The sequence below is a fragment of the Falco naumanni genome, chromosome 1 (genome assembly GCF_017639655.2).
Source record: "Falco naumanni isolate bFalNau1 chromosome 1, bFalNau1.pat, whole genome shotgun sequence".
Classification (NCBI taxonomy): Eukaryota; Metazoa; Chordata; class Aves; order Falconiformes; family Falconidae; genus Falco; species Falco naumanni.
The window spans coordinates 17564008-17585150 of NC_054054.1; the positions used below are offsets into that span (position 1 = coordinate 17564008).

Below are 21143 nucleotides of genomic sequence, written 5' to 3' on the forward strand. Positions count from 1 at the left end.
TCTTTCTCATTCAATTACTTCAGCAGAATTACACTAGCCCACTACCCCCCGCCTCATCCCATGGAAGCCTAGGAGATTGTTTCCTTTAGTTTTACCAAGACCCATAGAGCATCACCTTCCTTCATTGAAGCTTACAGCAAAACACACTTGCTGAGAGAGTCCATATACATCACAGGAAAAGCAGCAAGATTTTGCAAGGCTCAAGGATTTCCAGTTCAGCAGTGGCTAACCAAGAAGGAGCACCTCTTCTACTGCCACGGTACTGTTTCTTCTTTATTTTTAATGAAAACCTTAGAATGCTTTGTATCTAACCCTCTGCAAATTCTTTTTTCACTTACTGTAAAATAGCTGAAGCTTTCATAGAGTATTGTTGTTTGTTTTAAGGATAAATCATTTCAGGTGTTTATGTCTAGAACAGAAGAAATGTTCTTTAGAAGAGAAAACACTGTACGGTTATTGTGTTGAAGATGATGACCTTTATCTTACCACTGGGACCATTATTTTTCCTGTGATCCTGCAAAACAATAAAACATTATACAATTGCCAACAAGAGTCAAGCAAAACACATAACTCTTGCAGAAGCATACAATCATCCGGCTGAAACCCATGGCACAGCCTGATTGCCCAACACTTCTCACAACCTCCTGTAACATCAGCTCAGGAACCTTAATCCAACAGACAAGGCCACAACAAGTAAATTCATCCTGACAGAAACTGTGGCTGGTCTTGGAGGAACCTTTCATTAAGGTGTTGGTAGAACTAGTAAAAACCTGTAGCAAATAGGACATCTATGAAGGAGATGCAGATTCTGAGAGACAACAAAACCCATCAAATGATATCAAATAGAGAAAATAATTTTGGCCACTGAAGAGGTCTCATTTTGACCCTTCCCAAATTAAATCAAAGCAGCTCTTTTTGGCTTGAACTGCACTTAAACTAGAACTGGACAGGGCTCTGAAACCTAAACCTCCAGATCTCAACAAGTAAAAAATAAAATCAAATGGTAGTAGTATAACAGTTCAAACAATTACATTAAGATAATTTGAATTATTTATTTAAAAACTGTTTTAACATGTCCTGAAATACTGGTGTGGTGGTTGTTTGTTGGTGTTTTTTTTTTTTTTGGGGGGGGGGGGGGGGTGCATCCAGCAATCAAGGACTTAAGGCCAATGGCTTTTGCAGCTGTACAATTGGTAGCATCACAGGGATCAACTCTCATCAGCAGTTATTTACTGGTACAGAATGAGTGGAAAAGTTTTATGCTTTGGTATTTACTTTTCTATTACAAACTCTTTTACTCAGATCTCTGCCTCAGACTCTGCCTTTCATTTTTATATATGTGCACACATGAACTAGGTTATACACATATATAACACATATACAGAAACACTTTCAACAAGGTCTTTTGAAACACACCTAGACATAAGAATGTGCTGTACCAGTTGCAATTTAAGAATATCATGTGTACATCTTGGTTATAGAAAGAACAGACACTGCACAGAGAATTCTGTTTCCATGCTCATGAATTTCCCCTTGTACAGAAAACTCCATCCACTCAGAGTTCTAGAGCTGTGATCATCACCTGGCTACAAGAACTACATCTTTACCGCATTTATCAGTGAAGATGTGGGCATCAACATTTCTCGCTAACAAGCCTGACACAGCACCAAGCAGAGACCTCTTCCAATAATTACAAGACATCTGATTTTATTGCAGTTCAAAAGTTTCAAAGGGGTGATTTAAAAAAAAAATAAATCACATTACATGATTTTTCAGTGATACTTTGGGAATACGTGAAAGCTCAACTCTGAAATTTCTCTATAATTTTAATAATTATGAAAATCATGTCTTAAGACATTTCATTTTGCAGTTTTACAAAAGCTTATTACCCAAGTCTCATCTTCATGAAATGAGCATTCATGCCCACTCTACACAATGAGAAACTGAGTTCCAAAGTTGACCCTTTGTCTTCCCAGATCTCTTTTCTAAATGCCAGACAACATCCATGCTCATTAGCAATGGCAGGAGATTGGGCAACTGCATCTTCTAGAGTTAGGTCCAATGACAAAAGCCTGTGCAGTTTTCTGCCAACGCCAGAGCTGAAAAGTAGGTCAGTCTGTGTCGTTTCTTTTGTTAAACATGAGGCATTTGTCACCTTCAGCCACAGCCTTTGCAAGCTCATAATTTCTGGATGGCATTTCAAAAAGCAAGAGAATCTGCTAGGTCTCAGCTGCATGAGGTTTTCTATTTCAGTGGCTGACAACAATACTGAATCAGAAACAAAATACAGAGAGAACAGGAAAGACTGCACTTGGCATCTCATCTGTTTTTTAAATTCTCTGATTTTCAGTTAAAGATGCAGACTTCCTGCTATAAGCAATGAGAAGCAGTGAACCCGGGTGAAGTTCCTGGGTGACTGAGCTGGACTGGTGTACAAAATGCATGTGGTACAGCATTAGCTGAGAAGGACAGGCAAGACTAGCTGGCATGCCAGATGCCATTACTTCAAGCTCTCTAGACAAAAATAATGTCATTGATCAGTATTTCGAGTGAATGCTGACACAATTTTAATGACAGCCCTTGTGCAGTCTTCCCATCGAGGGTAAGCTCACAGTCCCTCTGATCCTCAAGAGCACATCGCTTGATTTTCAGCAAAGATACCAGCAACTGCAGAACCACAAGGAGCGAAATAACTGCTGAGCAGCAGTCTCCACAACTGAAGGTCTCGAGCAGTCACCTCAGCTAAAAAAACTTGAACTGTTGAGTCATAACCTTTGGGTTGCCAAACAGAAGACACACAGTCACGAGCCTCTAAATGGCACTGGGTTTTTTAAAGTACTTCTCTTAAGGAGAAACTGACATTCAACTTGTAATCCATTTTTCCAGCTCTCCTTACTGGAGGGGGGAAAGTGTTAGTGTCTGCAAGTTCAGCAAGCCAAGCAGATGGGTAAGCGTTTGGTTTTTAAAACCTACTGATGTATCAGAGGTTCCAGTTACCTCACCATACACTTCTGTAAGTCTGATCACAGGCTGGAACTAACGTTCGCCATGCTCAGCAGGCCCCCGGATGGATACAGAGATGCCAAGGAAGGGCTGTTGCGTGCAGCCTATACTCAGAGAGGCAACTCCTCTTCATAAAGCAACTTGGCTCAAGTCCCGGCAGAGGCTTTCACAAGCTGGATGTACTTCAACTGCGCAGCAGCTGCAGGATCCTACCTTGGAGCTGACTAACACTGTCCGCTGCATCTGTGTTCAGTAAGACCAAGTGCACCAAAGCACCCTTAGCTCCACCTCAGCTCAGTAGCTGTCCCCTGAAAAAGGGTCATTCAGGGTCTGTTTACTCAGAGCAATTATCACATCCACACCAAGAAAAGCAACTCCCCCACCCCCGTTTTAAGTTGAGCTACCTGTATCCTGCTGGGAACCCACTGCAATGGAATAAATAACTTGCCTCTTCCAAGTTTCAAGCAAAATGTATTTTTTCCAAGCATGAAAAAGGAGTGGAGGACATCTGCATTGATGCTGGCTGGACGCCAGGTGCCCAAAGCTGCTCTATCACTCCCCTCATCAGCTGGGCAGGGGAGAGAAAATAGAATGAAATGTTCATGGGTTGAGATAGGAACAGGGAGAGGTCACTCAGCAAGTACTGCCATGCGCAAAACAGACTTGACTTGGGGAAATTAGTTTAATTTATTACCAATCAAATCAGAGTAGGATAATGAGAAATAAAACTAAATCTTAAAAACACCTCACCCCCCACCTTCTTCCTAGGCTTAACTTTTTACTTCCAATTTTTTCTACCTCCTCACCCACAGCAGCACAGGGGGACAGGGAATGGGGGTGTTGGCCCGTTCATCACACATTATTTCTGCCACTCCTTCCTTCTCAGGGGGAGGGCTCCTCAATACCCTTCCCCACCTCTGGCGTGGGGTACTCCCATGGGAGACAGTCCTCCACAAACTTCTCCAACGTAAGACCTTCCCACCGGCTGCAGTTCTTCACACACTGCTCCAGCGTGGGTCCCTGCCATGGGGTGCAGTCTTTCAGGAGCAGACTGCTTCAGCGTGGGTTCCTCATGGGGTCACAAGCCCTGCCAGCAAACCTGCCCCATCCTGGGCTCCTCTCTCCACAAATCCTCCCAGGAGCCTGCTCCAGCACAGGCTGCCCAGGGGATCACAGCCTCCTTCAGGCATCCACCCGCTCTGACACGGGGCCCTCCCCAGGCTGCAGGTGGGTATCTGCCCCACCATGGACCTCCATGGGCTGAGGGGCACAGCCTGCCTCACAGTGGGCTTCACCATGGGCTGCAGGGGAATCTCTGCTCCAGTGCCTGGACACCTCCTGCCTCAATGACCTTGGGGTCTGCAGAGTCGCTGCTCTTACACACTCTCTTTCCCCTCTTCTCTGGCTGAAGTTGCCTTTGTTTCCCACCCCCCCCTCCATCCCCTTCTAAAATATGTTATCCCAGAGGCACTACCACTGCTGCTGACTGGCTCAGCCTTGGCCAGTGGTGGGTCCATCTTGGAGCCGGCTGGCATTGATTCCGTTGGACATGGGGAAAGCTTCCAGCAGCTTCTCACAGAAGCCACCCCTGTAGCTCCCCTGCTACAAAAACCTTGCCACACAAACCCAACGCACCTAGTTAGCATTGCTTTCTTAATACCTCAAGCTGAAGTATTGTTAAATTCCTCATTTCTTGGTCAAAACCAACGATATTCAAGAAATTTCATATTCATCCTTTGGCTAAGTTTTCCTACAGATTTTCCTGCGGAGTATAGTGACTACATTTCTCTAGAGGGATGTCTGCTTGCTTTTAAAAATAGCTTCTTGTGTAATAGTTCTTTGCTGACAGTTCTATTAATCTTAGATGTTACAAAAAGCTTGGGTTTAGAAATTCTGTTCTGTAGGACACATTAGGAAATTAAAGCAAGAACACAATGTCTTCACATTTTCAGTGCAAGAAAATTGAATGCCACAATGCAGATCTGTGCATTGCATGACAATTAGCTAATGCTTAATTTCTTCCATCACCATCGTCTTAATTGCCATGTATTACATACAACCCACAAGAGCTTTCTCATCTGTGCACCTGCTCAGGCTGTCTATTTTATTACTCCAGCAAAAATGACTTTTCCTTTCTAACACTGAAAGACTATGAGCAAATACAAAAATCCCACTGCCATAAGCCACAACCTTTGCAGCAAGAAGGGCTGTAGGCTTGCAGGAAGAGTTCCTTGTGGTTTTTTCCCCTCTCACTAAGAGCTTTACCCTTCAAGCTGCAAATCCCTTGGCTCCTGCTCCAGCAAACCACCTGAAAACCCTTCACATGAATTATGTGCAGCAAGCAAAAAGGTTCTCCTGGATTCTGGCAAAAGGTCTTGGCATATTGCACAACCAAGCCCCCAGAGCCTAACCAAACATGGAGTGACACCAACAGAAACACTCCTTTCACCCCTGGAGGACACAGTTCATTGTACAAAGATATTTTTTTTTCCTCCTTGTTGAAGTGGCTGTTGTGATTGACCTTGCAGCTTTTATCTGCCATCCCAAATTCCCCTGCTGCCCTCCCTTCACGAGCACCACCAGCACTGAAAAAATAAATTGGTTTACTGTAGCTATTGAACTTGCCTGGCAGTTTCCAGCCACCAGTTGCAAATGGGGCTGGCATCACAGGCAGGAGACACAGAATCACACGGTTAACTGAGAGCAATCAGGTCCACTAAGAGGCATCACCTAAATCTCAAATCTCATTGCTCTGAAAACAGTGGGAGGAAACACTTACTGCACAGGAATTAGTATTGCTGCCATATCCAGACAGGCAAATCCCAGGAATTAACACTGGCAATACTCGCACATGCATTACAGTTTAAGAGTGTGTTTTGAAATGCTACTTAATGTTTGGAATAGATTATCCTACCGGAGGAAGTACTGTAAAACCTTGCAACTCATTTGGACTATCATGACTAGAAAAAAAATGAGACTATGTCCATTCCCAATAATCACAGACATGCTTCTTACGGACCACTGCGGGCTAGTTACTAAGAGGAATAATACAAAAGCCCTGACCTGCCACCTTAACTCAAAGATTTATTCCAACCACTTTTTCTTTATTTGGACAAAGGTGGCAAAGGCCACTTTTCAGTCAGTGACAGACACAAGTTAGCAAAATATAATTATAAATACAATACAACACGCAGAGCTTTTCATTTATAGCTCTTTAACTAGCTTACCAAAACACATATGACAAATGAGGTTTTTAGAAAAAGAAATTCAGTTAAGTAACATGCGCAGAGCTGTGTTGTTCACCAGAAGCAAAGAGAAACAGAAATCAAGACTACCTGACATTCAAATTCTTCTTTCCTCCGGCACTTGCCAGGCTTTCAAAAGCACAGTATACAGTTTTTAGGGCTACACATGAAATCAGATTATGCCTCTGAGTTTCTGGCAAGTCGCCTGCATGACCCTCAGTCTAGCAAAACTTGCCTTGATCTGAAGTGGCTGCACTTACACAGTCCAGTAAGGCATCTTGCTTATGCTCATTAATGGCTTTTGTTTTACTCTGTCTTTCCCTCTGAAAACATCTTAACTAAATTCCAAAGAGATAATAGATAATTAGAGGAGATATAATTTGGGGGCTACATCAGTTAACTGCAAGAAAAATCATTTGCATACTAGATATGCCCCACTAACGACACATTTTGCTCTTCATTAACTAAAAGATATTGACATTAAATAATGTATAACACAGGGATCTTCCAAAGTGTACACTTCAGATCTAAGCATAGCAGTAGCCAGTATGCTTTTGCAAGCTTCTACATCAAAAGAAAAAAAAAAATAGGAAAAAAAAAAATATCCATGTAATGCTCAAAAGTCCTTCCTTCTTGCTTCACCATTTTGGCTCCCATAAACACAAGCTCCCTAGAGTTTTCTTTTTGGGGTTTTGAGTTCCTTCCCCACCCCAGGAAAAAACACCTGGGTGAACAACATTTTAAAACTATACATTGAGCCTCATGTGACTGAATATGGTTGACCTAACTGGCTGAAATCACTGCTGGTTTCCTCATATGCCAAGGAATTCAACCAGCAAAAGACGTGATGTCCTTCAACTAAGAACACAGCAATACACGTTTCATTAGGAAACAGGGAAACAACGAAAAAGGATGTGTTATGCAGAAAGTGAAAAAAATTTAAAGGGCAAGGGGGGATGAAGACCAAGACAACAATTTCCAAGGAAGAACAGCCAGCAGAATGAGAAGCGAAACAGAAGCACAGTAAAAATCCTACTGAATTTGCATGAATACAGAAAAAAGAACAGGAAGAAATTATAAAGCATAAGAAAGCATACAGTAAAAAAGAGGGGAGAGGAAACAAACAATATAACTCGTTTATTTTTGCTTTCCTCTGTGATACAGCTACAGGCATAGAAACTCCCAGTTCACATGCACTGCAAAAGTAAAGAAAATTTGCTGATGACATCTGAGGTAAAAATGAGTTGCCTGTCTTTCACTCACATGAGGACATTAGCACAGACTGAAGAAATTTGTAATGCATTGCATATTCTTCCAGTGATCCATCTTGCACACTACTGCACAGCAGAGTTGGAATTGTTGCTTCCCAGGCAGGACAGCACCCATCCATCAAGCAGCCTGGACAGCATTTCTAGGCTTTCAGACCTTCTGAGCAGAACTTCACCACTTAATTCTTCTTGCTACAGCCACAAGGGAGAGCAGCCAGAAGACATCTTGGCCATAGAGATGCCACAAACAGGCATTGTAAAAAATGTCCCTTTGTATTTATTTCTGAGACAAAGTAGTATGTCAGAAGAGTGGATAAAGATTTACAGGGCTGAACCTATATACATTAATAACTGCCTTTCAGTAACACCACTGGAGTTTGTGAACACAGCATATAATTCAAGTCCTGTAAAACAACTGAGACCAAAATGTCCTCTAGATAAGCTGGTCTAACACCTGAGTTTACATACAACAGGACACTGCATGGAAGTTCTATGAATCTTCATGCTAAGCAAGTTACAGCAGCCTCTACCTGTCTTCTATCAGACCATTCTACCCAAATCCTAACTTTGTTTCTTTTCATGTTGCTTGCAGAAAGGAAACCTCTAAACCCTACCCACTGTACCATTAACTACTGTCCTCTACGAGATCAGAAAACCATGAAGGCTGTAGCTCTCTTCATTTGTCTCATAGGATCAGCTTTTGCTATTCCAGTAAGTCCTCCTCATGCTATTACTACTGAGCACTTAAGTTCCCATTCTGTGAATTCTCTGTGCTGTCCCATTGACCTGTACAAGAATTTTATTTACATGCACATATTGAATGTATTTGTCTATTCTAGACCCATTCTTTACACTACAAACTCGGAACCCACGGACAGAAACCTCCAGAAAAGGTACTCTTCCTGTTCTTTAAACATTAAGAAGCAACATATATTATTCATCTCAAATATATAAAACACATTAGCACATATAGAGTGGTTGGCAAATGGATTTAGGTCAAAAAAAAAAAAAAAAAAAGTAGGCACCCCGACCTCAAGAATCAGTACCAAGCATCTCATGCCTCAGGTATTACATAGCTAGAAACAGAACAGGATGAAACCTAAAGCTCACAACAGAAGTTTCACTTACTTGAAAAAAATTACACTTACTTGAAAAAAATTGAATGAAACCCCACGTATAATCATTACACCCATATTCAAACAAACAATAAGCTCCACTGACAGCTGAACTTGTGGTTATCACTGCTCCGGTAAACAAGGAGGATGCAATCCTCAATTTATCACTCCAAGTGACCATATGCAGTCTCAAGCACGTAAGACTTTTAGCCACCACGTGTTTCATTATTTGCAATACAGAGCATTGCTACGGCTCATCTTGAAAAAGTACACTGTGGCTGACAAGCCAGATAAACAGCCCTCGTGGTAATCCCACAGATGACCTCAGCAGCCCTATGCCATATATGCACGCTAATGATAGAGCTCACAGTTTTACATCCATGGTTGTCCCAAATTAAAATTCCTTTTTATTGCACCATTCTGCTGAGCATTTGTGGCTCAGACACAATGGACCTTGGCTCCAAGCCAACAAATGTTTTGGAACAACTAAATTCAGAGCATGCTCTGTAGTAAGAAATGCAAAATCCCAACTCTTATGCTAGTCTTTTTTTTTAAATTATGAATTATATCCCACTATGCAGCTTTCCAAATGCACTTCATGTCAATCCGGATGGCGCTTCACATTATGAAAACCAAAAAATTAACTTTTCTTAATGAAGTATCCAGCAGAACAAATTATATTATAAACACTAGTCTGCAGCCTACAACTGTCTCCCAGAAACAACTCATACAGAAGATACTTGCATCGAAACAAACCACTGCAATACCTGAAAAATCATCAGTTCCAAGTGAATATGCAACAATTATCCAAAGCCGGTTGTCCCCTAATAATAACTAATGACAGCTACAATGGCTGAAATTTAACATCATATTAAGAGACCCAAGTATCTTGATGAGCAACTGAGTTTTAAAAGTTTCTTTTATCCTGGGACAAAGGTATAACAGAAAGCAGCACCTGAAAGCCACATCCAGACACATCTGTGCACTGAGGCTGCGGCACATAATGAGGCTCTCTGTCAAGATGTGAGCCACATCTTTCCCAAACTACTGCTTCAAACACCCATAATAGACAATGACTGTTTAGCCTTACGCTTTCTAACTCTACAGAACTAGAAGCCCTTCACAGAAGACTGTGTTTTGCTTAAACTTACAGACATATAACACACTGTATACAGCAGTGCCCAAAACCACATGGAATAAAACCCCTGCTCCTGAAACTTAATTTTCAAATGTTTTAATATCAGCTTGAGATGCTTGGTAACACCTAGATCACTTTTGATAAGGTCTTCAAGAAATGTGCATTTAAACTGTAAAAGCTCTTCACTAAATTTCTGTTAGATTTCAGTAAACATACAATCTTTCCCTGAAAAAGTTAAGAGTTGGAAATGATAGTGAATATATTGCCTTGTACTTTTCCTGCACCAGCAAGTACACTAGGCAAAAGACAAAACTAAAAAATTCAAATACCACCTTGACATTAGGAAATAGATTACAGCTGATCTGCCAAGAACCAAACTAATATTTCTAATCCTGCCATTTTTTAGTTTTTCTTTTTAATTTGTGTAACTTTTTGTTAGTGGAGCGTTTGTTTCCAAGCCATCATGACTTTGCCCACACTAAACGAAACGCTGTTCCAGCAACTTGGGCACTGAGAAGTTTATTCATAAATAACCCCCCCTAAAGCTTTAAGGAAAATCAACATCAGGTGCTATATTGTAGTAAGCAATAAGGAATACTGAATATCCATAGGCGGTGTTCAGAAATACGCCAGATGTTGCTGCTATTGGAAGTGCCTGTACTCACCCAGCAGCTGCTGTGATGCTAACAGCAAGAGCTAACAATCATTTTAATACCTGCTTTCTCCTCGAGCATTTGAACCTTTTCCACTGAAGTTAGTAGTTTTGCTGTTGGTTTGGCAGCACGCAAAAAAAGAAAAAAGCCACTCAAACACCTGCTTATGAGCTTACGATACTGTACTTGCCACCAAATGCAATAGTTCCTGATTAATTCAGCGAGGAAGCAATGATGTATCAGACAAAGATGTTAAGATGCAGTGCATTCAGAAATTACTACACACCCCCTTGTGAAAGGTGCTCTCTCTCACCCTGCTCCTCTTTTCACAGGCCTCGCATTTATCTATGTAGGAAGATGAGTATCACATCCCCCTTCTTGTAATACAAGGCAAAAATAACGTTCCATTGACTTCAAATAAATTCTAAGATTTATTAACCTACCTGTTAATTTTTTAATTTTTAAGACTGAAGATATTCATCCCGAAGCCCCAAAGGAAGACAACACAGGGTATGTAGACAAGGGTGATTTGCTGCCCAGTCACAAAAACCTAAACCCAGAGGGGTCAGTACCACATGCTGAGCACAGGGATGAGCCCCAGACCACTAGAAAACAAGGAAGAACCGGTAGCGAGCATCAAGTGAAAAACAGTCTAAAAAGCATCAATTTCCTTGCGCTGCACAACAAACCAGTTTTGGCTTCTGATAACCAGGACAGTGACTCTGGAAGCAGTGGCAGAGAACAGTCCAGCTCTGAGCACTACCAGTTCAGGAGGCACGAGAAACACAGCAATACAGCCAGTCGACACGTTTTAGGCAACACAGAAAATCCAGTGGATGCTCTCAGTCTTGACCATGAGCACAACACGTGGAAATACAATAAAAATACAGTTGGCCTAGCTGAAAAAAACAGTGAAAGTGATGAAGAAGGTGTGATAGAAGAGGATGAGGAATGGGGTGAAGAAACTGATTACAGAGATACGAAGCACACAGGCCACCAGACAAATCAAGGTGACAAATACAAAAGACAGCAAAATGAAAACAGTATGCAATCTGATGAAATGTTGAGAGACTCCAGTCAACCAATCCGGATAACCAAAAGACATGGTGAGAAATTTGACCTAGAGGCAGAAGAGAGGGAAAACAGCCAGAAGAAATCCTATAAAGGAGAAACCTCCCTCTCTCGAAGAACCCATAATGAAGATCAGGATGACAAATGGCAAAGCCAAGAGAAGACCGACAACATTCAAGTAAACTATCAGAGTGATCACAACACAGTGGTGAAGAGACGAGATATGGTGGACAGTAATGCTGATGATGATGATCATGACAGTGGTGATGTTGATGGTGAGGACTATCTCAGCAACACCTGGAAACAATCAGCCTATCAGGAAGAGAAGGGAATCCAGAGTAATGACCAGGAGAACACCAGCACTGAGCACAAAGGGGAAGGAACCACCGAAGATGACACTGCAGTTTATATAAAGACTGAGGATTACCAACACGTCAAGATTAAAGACCTTATTCACTCTGAACAAGATGACTACTATCATGAGCCACCTAATTCTGACAGTGAGCAACAACTGGAAATGACTAGCTCTGTTCAGAGCATGAAAATGGAAAGTGAGAATAAGGTAAATTCTCTTTAAAATACAGTTAGAATACTACAAAAAGCAGGGGGAATGACATAAGTCCCAAATTTAAATTCACGATGATTGAAAGGGCATTTTGGAGAAAAACGGGTATAATATTTTGTAAATACACAGAAGTCTCATCTCCCCTTTTTTCACCATTCATCTGGTTCATGCTGCATCACTTCACATACAACATTTAGATGAATCGTGCCCACTTCCTTTTTGGTACAACTCATATTAAGAGCTCCAGCTCCAATGGGCTGTGTAACAAAACATACAAATAAATATGGACACATAGGTGCAAAACCTGGAACCCAGTCTCAAGCCAACTAGGAAAACCTGTTCGCTTCTCTTTCCCAAAGATTTTTAAACACTGCCATACAAAAGTAAACGGCTTAGAAAGGCAGGGCTAGAGTCCCCAGATTAATTACTATCCTAGTGGCAAGGGCACTCCCACACAAAATTAAGGATGTGGTCTTTGTCCCTTCAGCAAAGGAGGATGTTGCACCCAGATCTCCCATAGCCCTGTGAGCCATTAGATAACCAGCGGGTGTTCTTCAAAAGAAAGGACTGAGTTTTCATATGCCTGTTAAATAAGGACCTGTAATATTAGAAAAAGATAGGAGGCATCAATTTGAAAGGGGGCAGGCACCTCCCCACAGCACCAAAGAAGGGTCGAAACTGAAGACTTATCCTTCCTTTCTCCTTCTTCACGTGTTCGGCCTGGCAGCTCATGGTGATGCTGCTCCCAGGCAGTATTAAGAGGCAATTCATGCTCACTGACTGGAGGGCCCCAGTACAAACTAAGACTTGAAGCACCAGTTCTGCCAACCTCAAGGTACTATGGTGCTGTATGTCAAGTACTACAGAACTTCCAGGTGATCAGACCTTACTGAGTTCCTGTCTCTTTCTCCATCTCCTACTTCCCTCCCCCCTCCCGCCCCAAATGACGGAGTGCCTTAATACTGCCAGAGGCTTTATGCATTTCTCACACATTCTGCACAGCAACCTCGTTCTGCTGCAAGCAGAGCAAACTGCGCCTCAGTCAGCTCTGTATTTGTACCTGAAAAACTTTTGTCCAAGTACTTTTTTTCTTCCCAAGACTTACCACAATGTCTCTGTGACTCTACAGGTTAAGACTACAGGCAGTTCTGACAGTGAGATGGAAAGTGCAAGCAACAGGAGTGAGAAGGCTCTCTTGGGTAAGCCACAAACAAGCAAAGCCATCATGTAACTGCTAGCTCTCGGCAGCTGGAGAATCTGCTGGTCTGCATTTCTTTTCTGCCTGTGGCAGCACGCAATTTCACATGACTGAACTCTGCTTGTGCATAATCCTGTATTACAGTTATGTTCCCAGAAAATCCTTTCCATACACCCTTGGATTTACTCATTTGTTTGTGGAAAAGAGTTGTAGACAGTGCACAAATTTTTGTGTCAGTTATACTGGAATAGGAATTATCTTGCATTGAAACAGTTCAGTTTCAGAACAGTAGCCTGAATTTAGGACAAGTGCCAGTGCTGGATTTAGCAAGGACAGATAGGATATGTTTCAAAGGAAGCTGGAAGTGAATGTCAGGCCTTACAGAAGAAACAGCTTTTTCTGAGAAATTTATTTCCCCACCCAACTCAAACCTGGGACTGCTAGATGTCTCACAAAATTTCTCATTTAAAGTTGGCTGGCTTTATTGAATACAAGATCCAGCTGCATTCTAACAAACTTACAGAAAGTATTTGACTTATTGGTGAACACTGGACTGTATTTTGCTTTGACTGTCAGTAGTACCTGACAAACACTGGGCATCCTGTCATCTCCTCTAATGGTCTCTCCTTCTTGCTATGATTGCTAGACCCATGTAGGAACTTCCACTGCAAAAGAGGTAAAGTCTGCCATGTGGACAAACAAGGGAAACCCAGCTGTATTTGCCAAGATCCTGCTGCTTGCCCTTCTACCAAAGACTATGAGCATGTAAGTCTTCCATTCAGTGCACAGTGTGGAAGAAAGCCAGCTAAAATGTTTACAAGATAACACATTCCCCTGCTAGACTTTAGACTAATTCTACCCTAAAAAGCATGCAGTTGGGTTTGGGTGATTCCAGCAATTGTAAAAGTAAGTGTAAAGTACCCAAACTCACTGACTATAGCTTGAGAATAGTATGAACACATGTAGCTACGTAGTACCTAAAGTGATTTGCTTCACTTAGAGATTGTAGCTTCTCCCTGTCACTAAAAGTTCTATTTAACCATTTGATGTTTTAAAGCATGTACCAAATACAGTACATATATAGTGTAGTAATCCTGTACCACCTCGGAAACTGTACCACTGCCATACAAAAATAAATTCAAGCGTCTTGAAACTAGGTATGTAGTAGACAACAAATCCTTATGTAGGCATATAACTACAACTTTCAATACTACTGATCACATGTTCCCTCTGGGTATTCACAACTGTCACAGCATAAGTTATTGACACTTTTACTATCGTAATGTCTGTATGAGTGACCAGAATTTCTCTCAACACAGTGGTGGTGGGGGGTGGTTTTGTTTTTCACTCCTCCTCCAGGTCTGTGGTACAGATAATAAGACTTACGATGGCACATGTCAACTCTTTGGCACCAAATGTCAACTTGAAGGGACAAAAATGGGACGCCAGCTGCACCTAGACTACATGGGCTCCTGCAAATGTAAGGCTTGTTTTTCTATGAAGAATTCACCTAGGTATAAAGAGCCAGTAGCAGTAATCATTAACTAGCTCTAAGTTATTTGCTTTCTTCCTGTGCTCTCCCTCTTCTGCATCAATTATCTGCTAATTAAGACCTTAAAACCCTAAACATATCTAACAAGTCACTTCTATAATTAAGGGTATTAAGCATCTGGATCCTAAAGACATTCCTCCTGTGGTTACACCAGTTTGTTGCCAACCCTGTCTTCCCTGTGTACTGTCTTACATGCCCCCATTGCAATAGCATCTGAAGAAGTTTTTTTAATAGCTTGACCAGAAAACCAGCCTTTACAGCTAATTAATAAATGAAAGTGTCAAGTCTGAAAAAAAACAACACAACAAACCATCCAAAAAGCTACCTAGATGCCAAATGCAGAAGTCAGGGTCTAAAAAGCCAGAAGTTACTTTCAAGCTATTCAATTGTTGCATACCCTAGGAGGAAACTGCACTCTTAGCCAGAATATTGCTTTACTGTGGAGAACTCTGCTTTCAGCCTCACTGCACAGCCCTGCTCAGAAGTTGCACACATATATGAAGGTTGTGGCTTGCACAACCAGCTAAGCATGTGCACAAATGAATTGTAGATTTAATTGAACCTATTAGATGCATTCCCAATTTTATGTATTAATAGCTCAATCGATGTTAAGCTTAACTAGTCTGCTAGTGAGAATCAAATCTAACATGGCTAAGAAAAGCTCAAATAGGGACTTAACAGATCATAGGGACTTAACAGATCATTTATTAACAAAAACTTTCCTATTTGGCACAGACATCCCCCACTGTACTGATTATGAAGTGGATCAGTTCCCACTCCGGATGAGAGACTGGCTCAAAAACATCCTTATGCAATATTATGAACGTGAGCTGGATACTTCTGGATTTCTAACTGAAAAGCAAAAGAATAAGGTCAGCAATCCTTTTCAAATAAGATCATGCAATTACATTGTTAGAGCTGGACTAACCATGTGAAAAGAAGTTATTCACATCTTATGAGTTCTTCCATTTCTATTGAGCATTCCCTTTCTGGTTAAGGCAATTTAGACTCAATTAGATTCACAAGTTGCAAAATACACTTACATGTCCCCTCACACTCATTTAAGCTGAGACACATTTCTGCTATGAATGTTCCTTCTATCCAAGCAAACGCAAGCCAAGTGTATTTGAAGTTAGTGTCTGCAGACAAGAGGCAGAAAAACAGAATCAGTGCACACCTAGATAAACATTGTTTGCTTGCAAAGACATGGAATAGCTTCTCCTCAGAGAAGTGCTTTGTGAGAAACCTCTTTGAAAGATCAACTAATACGTAGATAAGGATGATCCAATTCACACAGTCAATGCCATTTTCCAAAGGACTTGTGGAAACTAAGCAGCCATAGCATAAGATGGAAAGCATGAGTATGGATAACTAATTAAAAGACAGAAAAAGAGGGAACAGCCAGCCAAGAGCTCACTGTGAAGTTGCACGAGCTGAAAGGATACGTGCCATTTGGCTTTCATTAAGTGACAAAGTCTGCTGACAACACACAGGTAAGGTATTCAAAGGAAGGAAGGAAGGACAGACGGACAGACTTGCACTCACCATGAAGAAAACTGCCAAAGGCCTCATGAGACTGAGCAACTGGGTGGTCACACAGCAGGATTCGAGACAGAATTACAATACAGAGTTTAGGGGATCCTCATGGGGGCAGGGTATCCCTCCCTTGGACTGACCAAAAGTAGCTCCTCTTCTGTTCTTGACACACACCTTTTTTACTCGGTCATCGATACAAAAATACCTGAAAATGGGCTCATCAGTTAAGGGTATAATTGGCACCTTTTAATCCAGCCACATGAACTGTCTACACCATGATATTCAAAGGTAATAGAATTACACAAGTCTGTCACTGAGTTTTAATAGAAAAGAGCTGCTTTCTATCAACCAGTAGACCTGCTGCATCACACTACATTGTCATTAAAATGGAGTAAGCATCTATTACCATTGGGTCTTTTTTTATTATTTTTTTTTAAGAGAAGGATTTATCTCAGGTGATTTGGTGACAGTAGTTTGTTTTTGAAGATACAGATGCTATACTGCTTAAAAAGCCACAACTGTTAGAAAATTGTTCAAGTTAAACTAAGACCTGGGCTGCTCTAACTCTGGAGTAGAAGGTGCATGCAGTAGGTCACATCAGGTTTACACAAAATATGCTTGAGCACACCAAAGGCTACTTCCAGAGTCACCAAGAGGGACACTGACCTATCTGGAACATCTCATACTAAATGGTACGAATTAAATGATTTCTGAGATGGCTTATTCAGACCAAAAACTGAGTTGCTTGCCCCAGGATAGAAGATGAACAAATGTGATTAAAATTAGTTTCACCTCCTACCAACCTGAAGGTACTGTCCTGCTTAGTTGAGCCTGACTATTAAGCCACACAGATTTCACTTCTTTTCTAGTTACTACCAAAGCAGACATAGACAGCAACAAAAATCACCTGGACTACTTGACGCAAGTTTTCCATGCTGCATATGGTCACAAACACTAAACCCAGTTTCCCCAGTAGTATCGTATCACATTTCATTTCTCCAAACCATCTCCTTGCTAGATAGCTCTCTCCAGAACAGATCTTCATCCCTAAACAAAAAAATATCAATTTCTCTGTTGTGTCCAGGTCAAAAAAATCTATGAGAGTGACAAGCGCCTCGTGGCTGGCAACCATGCAGTTGAGCTGCTCCTGCATGACTTTGAGAAAAACTATCACATGTACGTGTACCCTGTGCACTGGCAGTTTCATCAGCTTGATCACCACCCTGTTGACAGGTAAAAAAAAAAAAATATATATATATATATTTTGCGGGTTCAGTTCCAATTTTCTGTTTAAGCTCAGGCTGTTCTATTTTTCTAAACCACTTGAAGGGTTCTTTACATACAGAACCAGTCCCTCAGCAGATAGAAGCCATTATCTCCCTCTTTCTAAGGAGGCATTCACCTCTAACACAGAACTTCTCTCATTGTTTTGCTGGAGCCATGTCTCAGGTCAGAACCTGCTATCCTCTTGCCTTGCATAATCATCATGTATTACACCTTAAAGCTCTACAGTGTCTTTAATAGCTATTCATGCCCTGACTCTGGAAGAAAAGAAGGCTCATGAGATCCTGTTGCTTCTGAAACTAAAAGCAACAGGCTAAGTAGGAAGGGCAGAGGCCTGTCAGCAATAATTCATTAGCGAGGTACCCATAGTTTTCAACTAGTACTACAGAAGTCTCTGAGTTTAAGCAGCAGATATGGTAAGTTGGCACCAGTGTCAAGAGTTCAGAGGAAGCCCCCAGCCTCTGAAAAATGTGACTCAGATTTCAGGCTTCTGGTCATGACACTCAGTGGTGGGATCCACGTTTCAAGGCTGCAGGTCCTCAATACCTCGTGCTGATCACACCTACTGTCTTAAAGCATAGCTAAGTACCTTTGCAAGCTTGATCTCCTGAAGATTAATGGCAAAAATCCATAACTGATGAGTTGTGAGCAAGTCACAGTAATACTTGTTTTAGAAAAAAAAATGTCTGTGAACAAATAGCAGTTAAAACATTTTAGTTTACCAGGTATTACATATGATCATAAAGACCTGGGGCAGATTCACTAAAGCAGCACTACAACAGAATCCACTGGGGCATCTGTCAAAGCCACCACTGTCATCTTCTAGCAGCTTAGATCATCTTTGGTACTCCTGATGATTTATTAATGAAATACAGCTCTACATACCTGTACTTTCTTTCAGATTATTAACACACTCTGAGCTTGCGCCTTTGAGAGCCTCCCTTGTTCCCATGGAACACTGCATAACCCGTTTCTTCCAGGAGTGTGATGGAGACCAAGACAAACTCATTGCTTTGAAGGAATGGTGCCACTGCTTTGGGATTAAGGAAGGTAAACATAAAAGAACAAGCAGATGTACAGGACAAAGCATTCCTGTCAAAACTAGGCACATTCTCAGACCACAACATACAGGAAAGAAATTGTAGCTAGAAGCTCACAGCTACTATGCACAGAGGTCAACAGTAACAAGAAGACTCAAAAGATGCAAGGTTCTGAATTGTTTTATAAAGATAGGAAAAAGTAATCTTTTCCATGAGGAAAAACTTGGGATACAGTTTGTACTTAACATCAAATAATTCCTGTGTGGTGTCTCAGCCCATACGTTCTACACATCTGTCTCCCATGAAACGCTACTTTATCATTCAGTGCCAAAGGAAAGGCAAAGCAAGCTTGTACTTTTAAATCCGTGGTCAAAGCACATTGACTGAAAACGTATTTAAAGATCTCAAGTCAAGCAGGGGAAAAAACAGAGATCTCTTACTGATCAAGTGACTACGCTTACCTCTAGATTACTACATACAACACAAATGCTATCATCATGGTGTAGTTGCAGGTGAAACCATCTATTTTACCTCATTTGTCAGAGGTACCCACGCTCAGATGGTACCCACCAGGCTGCATGCATCAGGAGGCTTAGGCACAGGCAGGGACAGTTTCTGAATCCTAAATGAGCCAGGCATATGTTTGGTTCAGCTCAATCCACATCAAGACTTCCCTGGGAAAGGGAAAAGCTAGGTAGTACTGTGCTGGTGATTCCTCTAGAAATAAGCAGCAGCTGAACAGAAGCTGTCATGACAGCCACTTGAGTTTTTACCTGACCACATTCAAAGTAAGGCTTTCTTTCGCAATCTTCCTTCTTCTGATCTAGCCCTAAGCGACAGCTGAACAATACTGACAGTCATTAAGCAAAGGTAGCAGTAGCAGAGGTTAATCCAGGTTTAGCCAAACCAAAGGCATTTGGCTAAGCATGCGGACTGAAGAAACGTGTTCAAAATCCTACTAGCAACTCCCTCACTTTAAGTGGAAGCTGATTCTGGTCAGAGGTCAGACGTGCAGAGTCTTCACTCCTCCCAGAATTTTTCCTGTTCTTCTGATGACAATTTACCAGTCACAAACCATGCGTGGAAGCAAGCTGCAAGGAGTTACCGTAATACACATATACTGCTGGTAATGATTGATTGTTCATCCAAAGAGGGGTTTAGGATCACTCATTTGTGAAGAGGGGCATGGAAGGGATTCTTGACTCACAAACAGATCAAGGAGACCTAGTACTAGAAACAAGAAACTACCTAGCCAAGAGGGGTCTAAATGAATGGCTCCTGAATATGACAGCAGTAACCATACTCGGTTTTTGTTAGGGACATCATTCACCTACATGAGCCCTCTGACTTGACAGCATCACATTCTTGACACTGATACAACATACAAATGTCTCTTTGGCATCAAATGTTAATAACATTTTCTTCTTTGTTGCAGAAGACATAAATGAAAATCTCCTATTCTGAGCCTGGCTGAACAGAATCCCAGTGCTGCACTAAAACTGGTGAAATACATGAATCCTGTTTATTTCTGTAATTAACAGCTTCATAGTTTTCAAGACAAAGGTGGCACAAGGTTCACTGCACTCCTGTCAAACAACACAAGTGCAGAAAAGTTCTGTTTATTAACAGCAGAAACATTTAACTACTCCAAGTGGTTCATAGCTAAACAACCAGTGTTTTCCCCACATGTATCCATGACCTCTCTGAACCAATAAATAGTACTAACCTGATGACTAAGCTGTTCACAAAACTCTCCAGTAGTATTATAGGATGTGGATTTTACCATACACTGAAGAAAACTACCTTGAGATAGGACTTGTTTCCTTTATTTACTGTATTGTCAATTTAACATTCTGCATGGAAGGCTCAAATAAAAAGAAAGTCTACCTAGATAATATGGGGTTTGTCAGAACTTTGTCAAATAAAAGGCAACAGTTCAATGGAAATTTCATTATAGATTTAAGGAAGAAGAAGAAATCAGAGTGTAAATGTTTAAACCAGTGTTTAAACCATAATCCCTAAAATACATTAAAAAATCAGCACTTATCTGATACTTGGCCCCCACCTCTTGAAAAACAACAGTAATAGTACCAGTGCCACACAGCAGATTCCCACTGACAAACTGTGTAATGAGCTAATTGTATGAGCATGGTGAGTGTGGATGTGTGTCAAAAGACTGATGAGCAACAGGTCCACCATCACAAGGAGCAGAAGATATCATAGCTCCAACACCTCCTTGTTCTCCTTAGCAGGCACATTCTTCCCTCCTCCCACAGAAGCACCAAGTACTGCTACCATTTTTCCTGAGAAAAACACTATTTCTTTCACCACCTCCCAACTTTTGATTGCCTGAAGGCAGGCATAATTTAGGCGTAAAAAAAGGACAGAATGAGATTATTTCTGAATCTCACTAACCGTGATTTTAGAGCCAAGCACTTCACCAAAAATACTCCAGTCATGCTCTGCTGTAAGCAA

General features: G+C 41.3%; 1 protein-coding gene across 2 annotated transcripts; it reads left to right on the top strand.

Annotated features, from left to right (window-relative positions):
• The first annotated feature begins 61 nt into the window (after positions 1 to 61).
• On the top strand, positions 62 to 20558 carry SPARCL1 (SPARC like 1). Of its 2 annotated transcripts, XM_040582929.1 has the most exons (11): positions 62 to 259; positions 8109 to 8227; positions 8356 to 8409; positions 10889 to 12055; positions 13188 to 13257; positions 13903 to 14021; positions 14616 to 14736; positions 15544 to 15680; positions 17429 to 17577; positions 18530 to 18678; positions 20104 to 20558. In XM_040582929.1, exons 2-11 carry the CDS (start codon positions 8174 to 8176, stop codon positions 20130 to 20132), a joined length of 2049 nt encoding a protein of 682 aa, XP_040438863.1. In that variant the 5' UTR covers positions 62 to 259; positions 8109 to 8173; the 3' UTR covers positions 20133 to 20558. The 2 variants fall into 2 exon arrangements, with proteins under 2 accessions (XP_040438863.1, XP_040438872.1); XM_040582938.1 differs by lacking the exon at positions 8356 to 8409.
• The last annotated feature ends 585 nt before the right edge of the window (positions 20559 to 21143 follow it).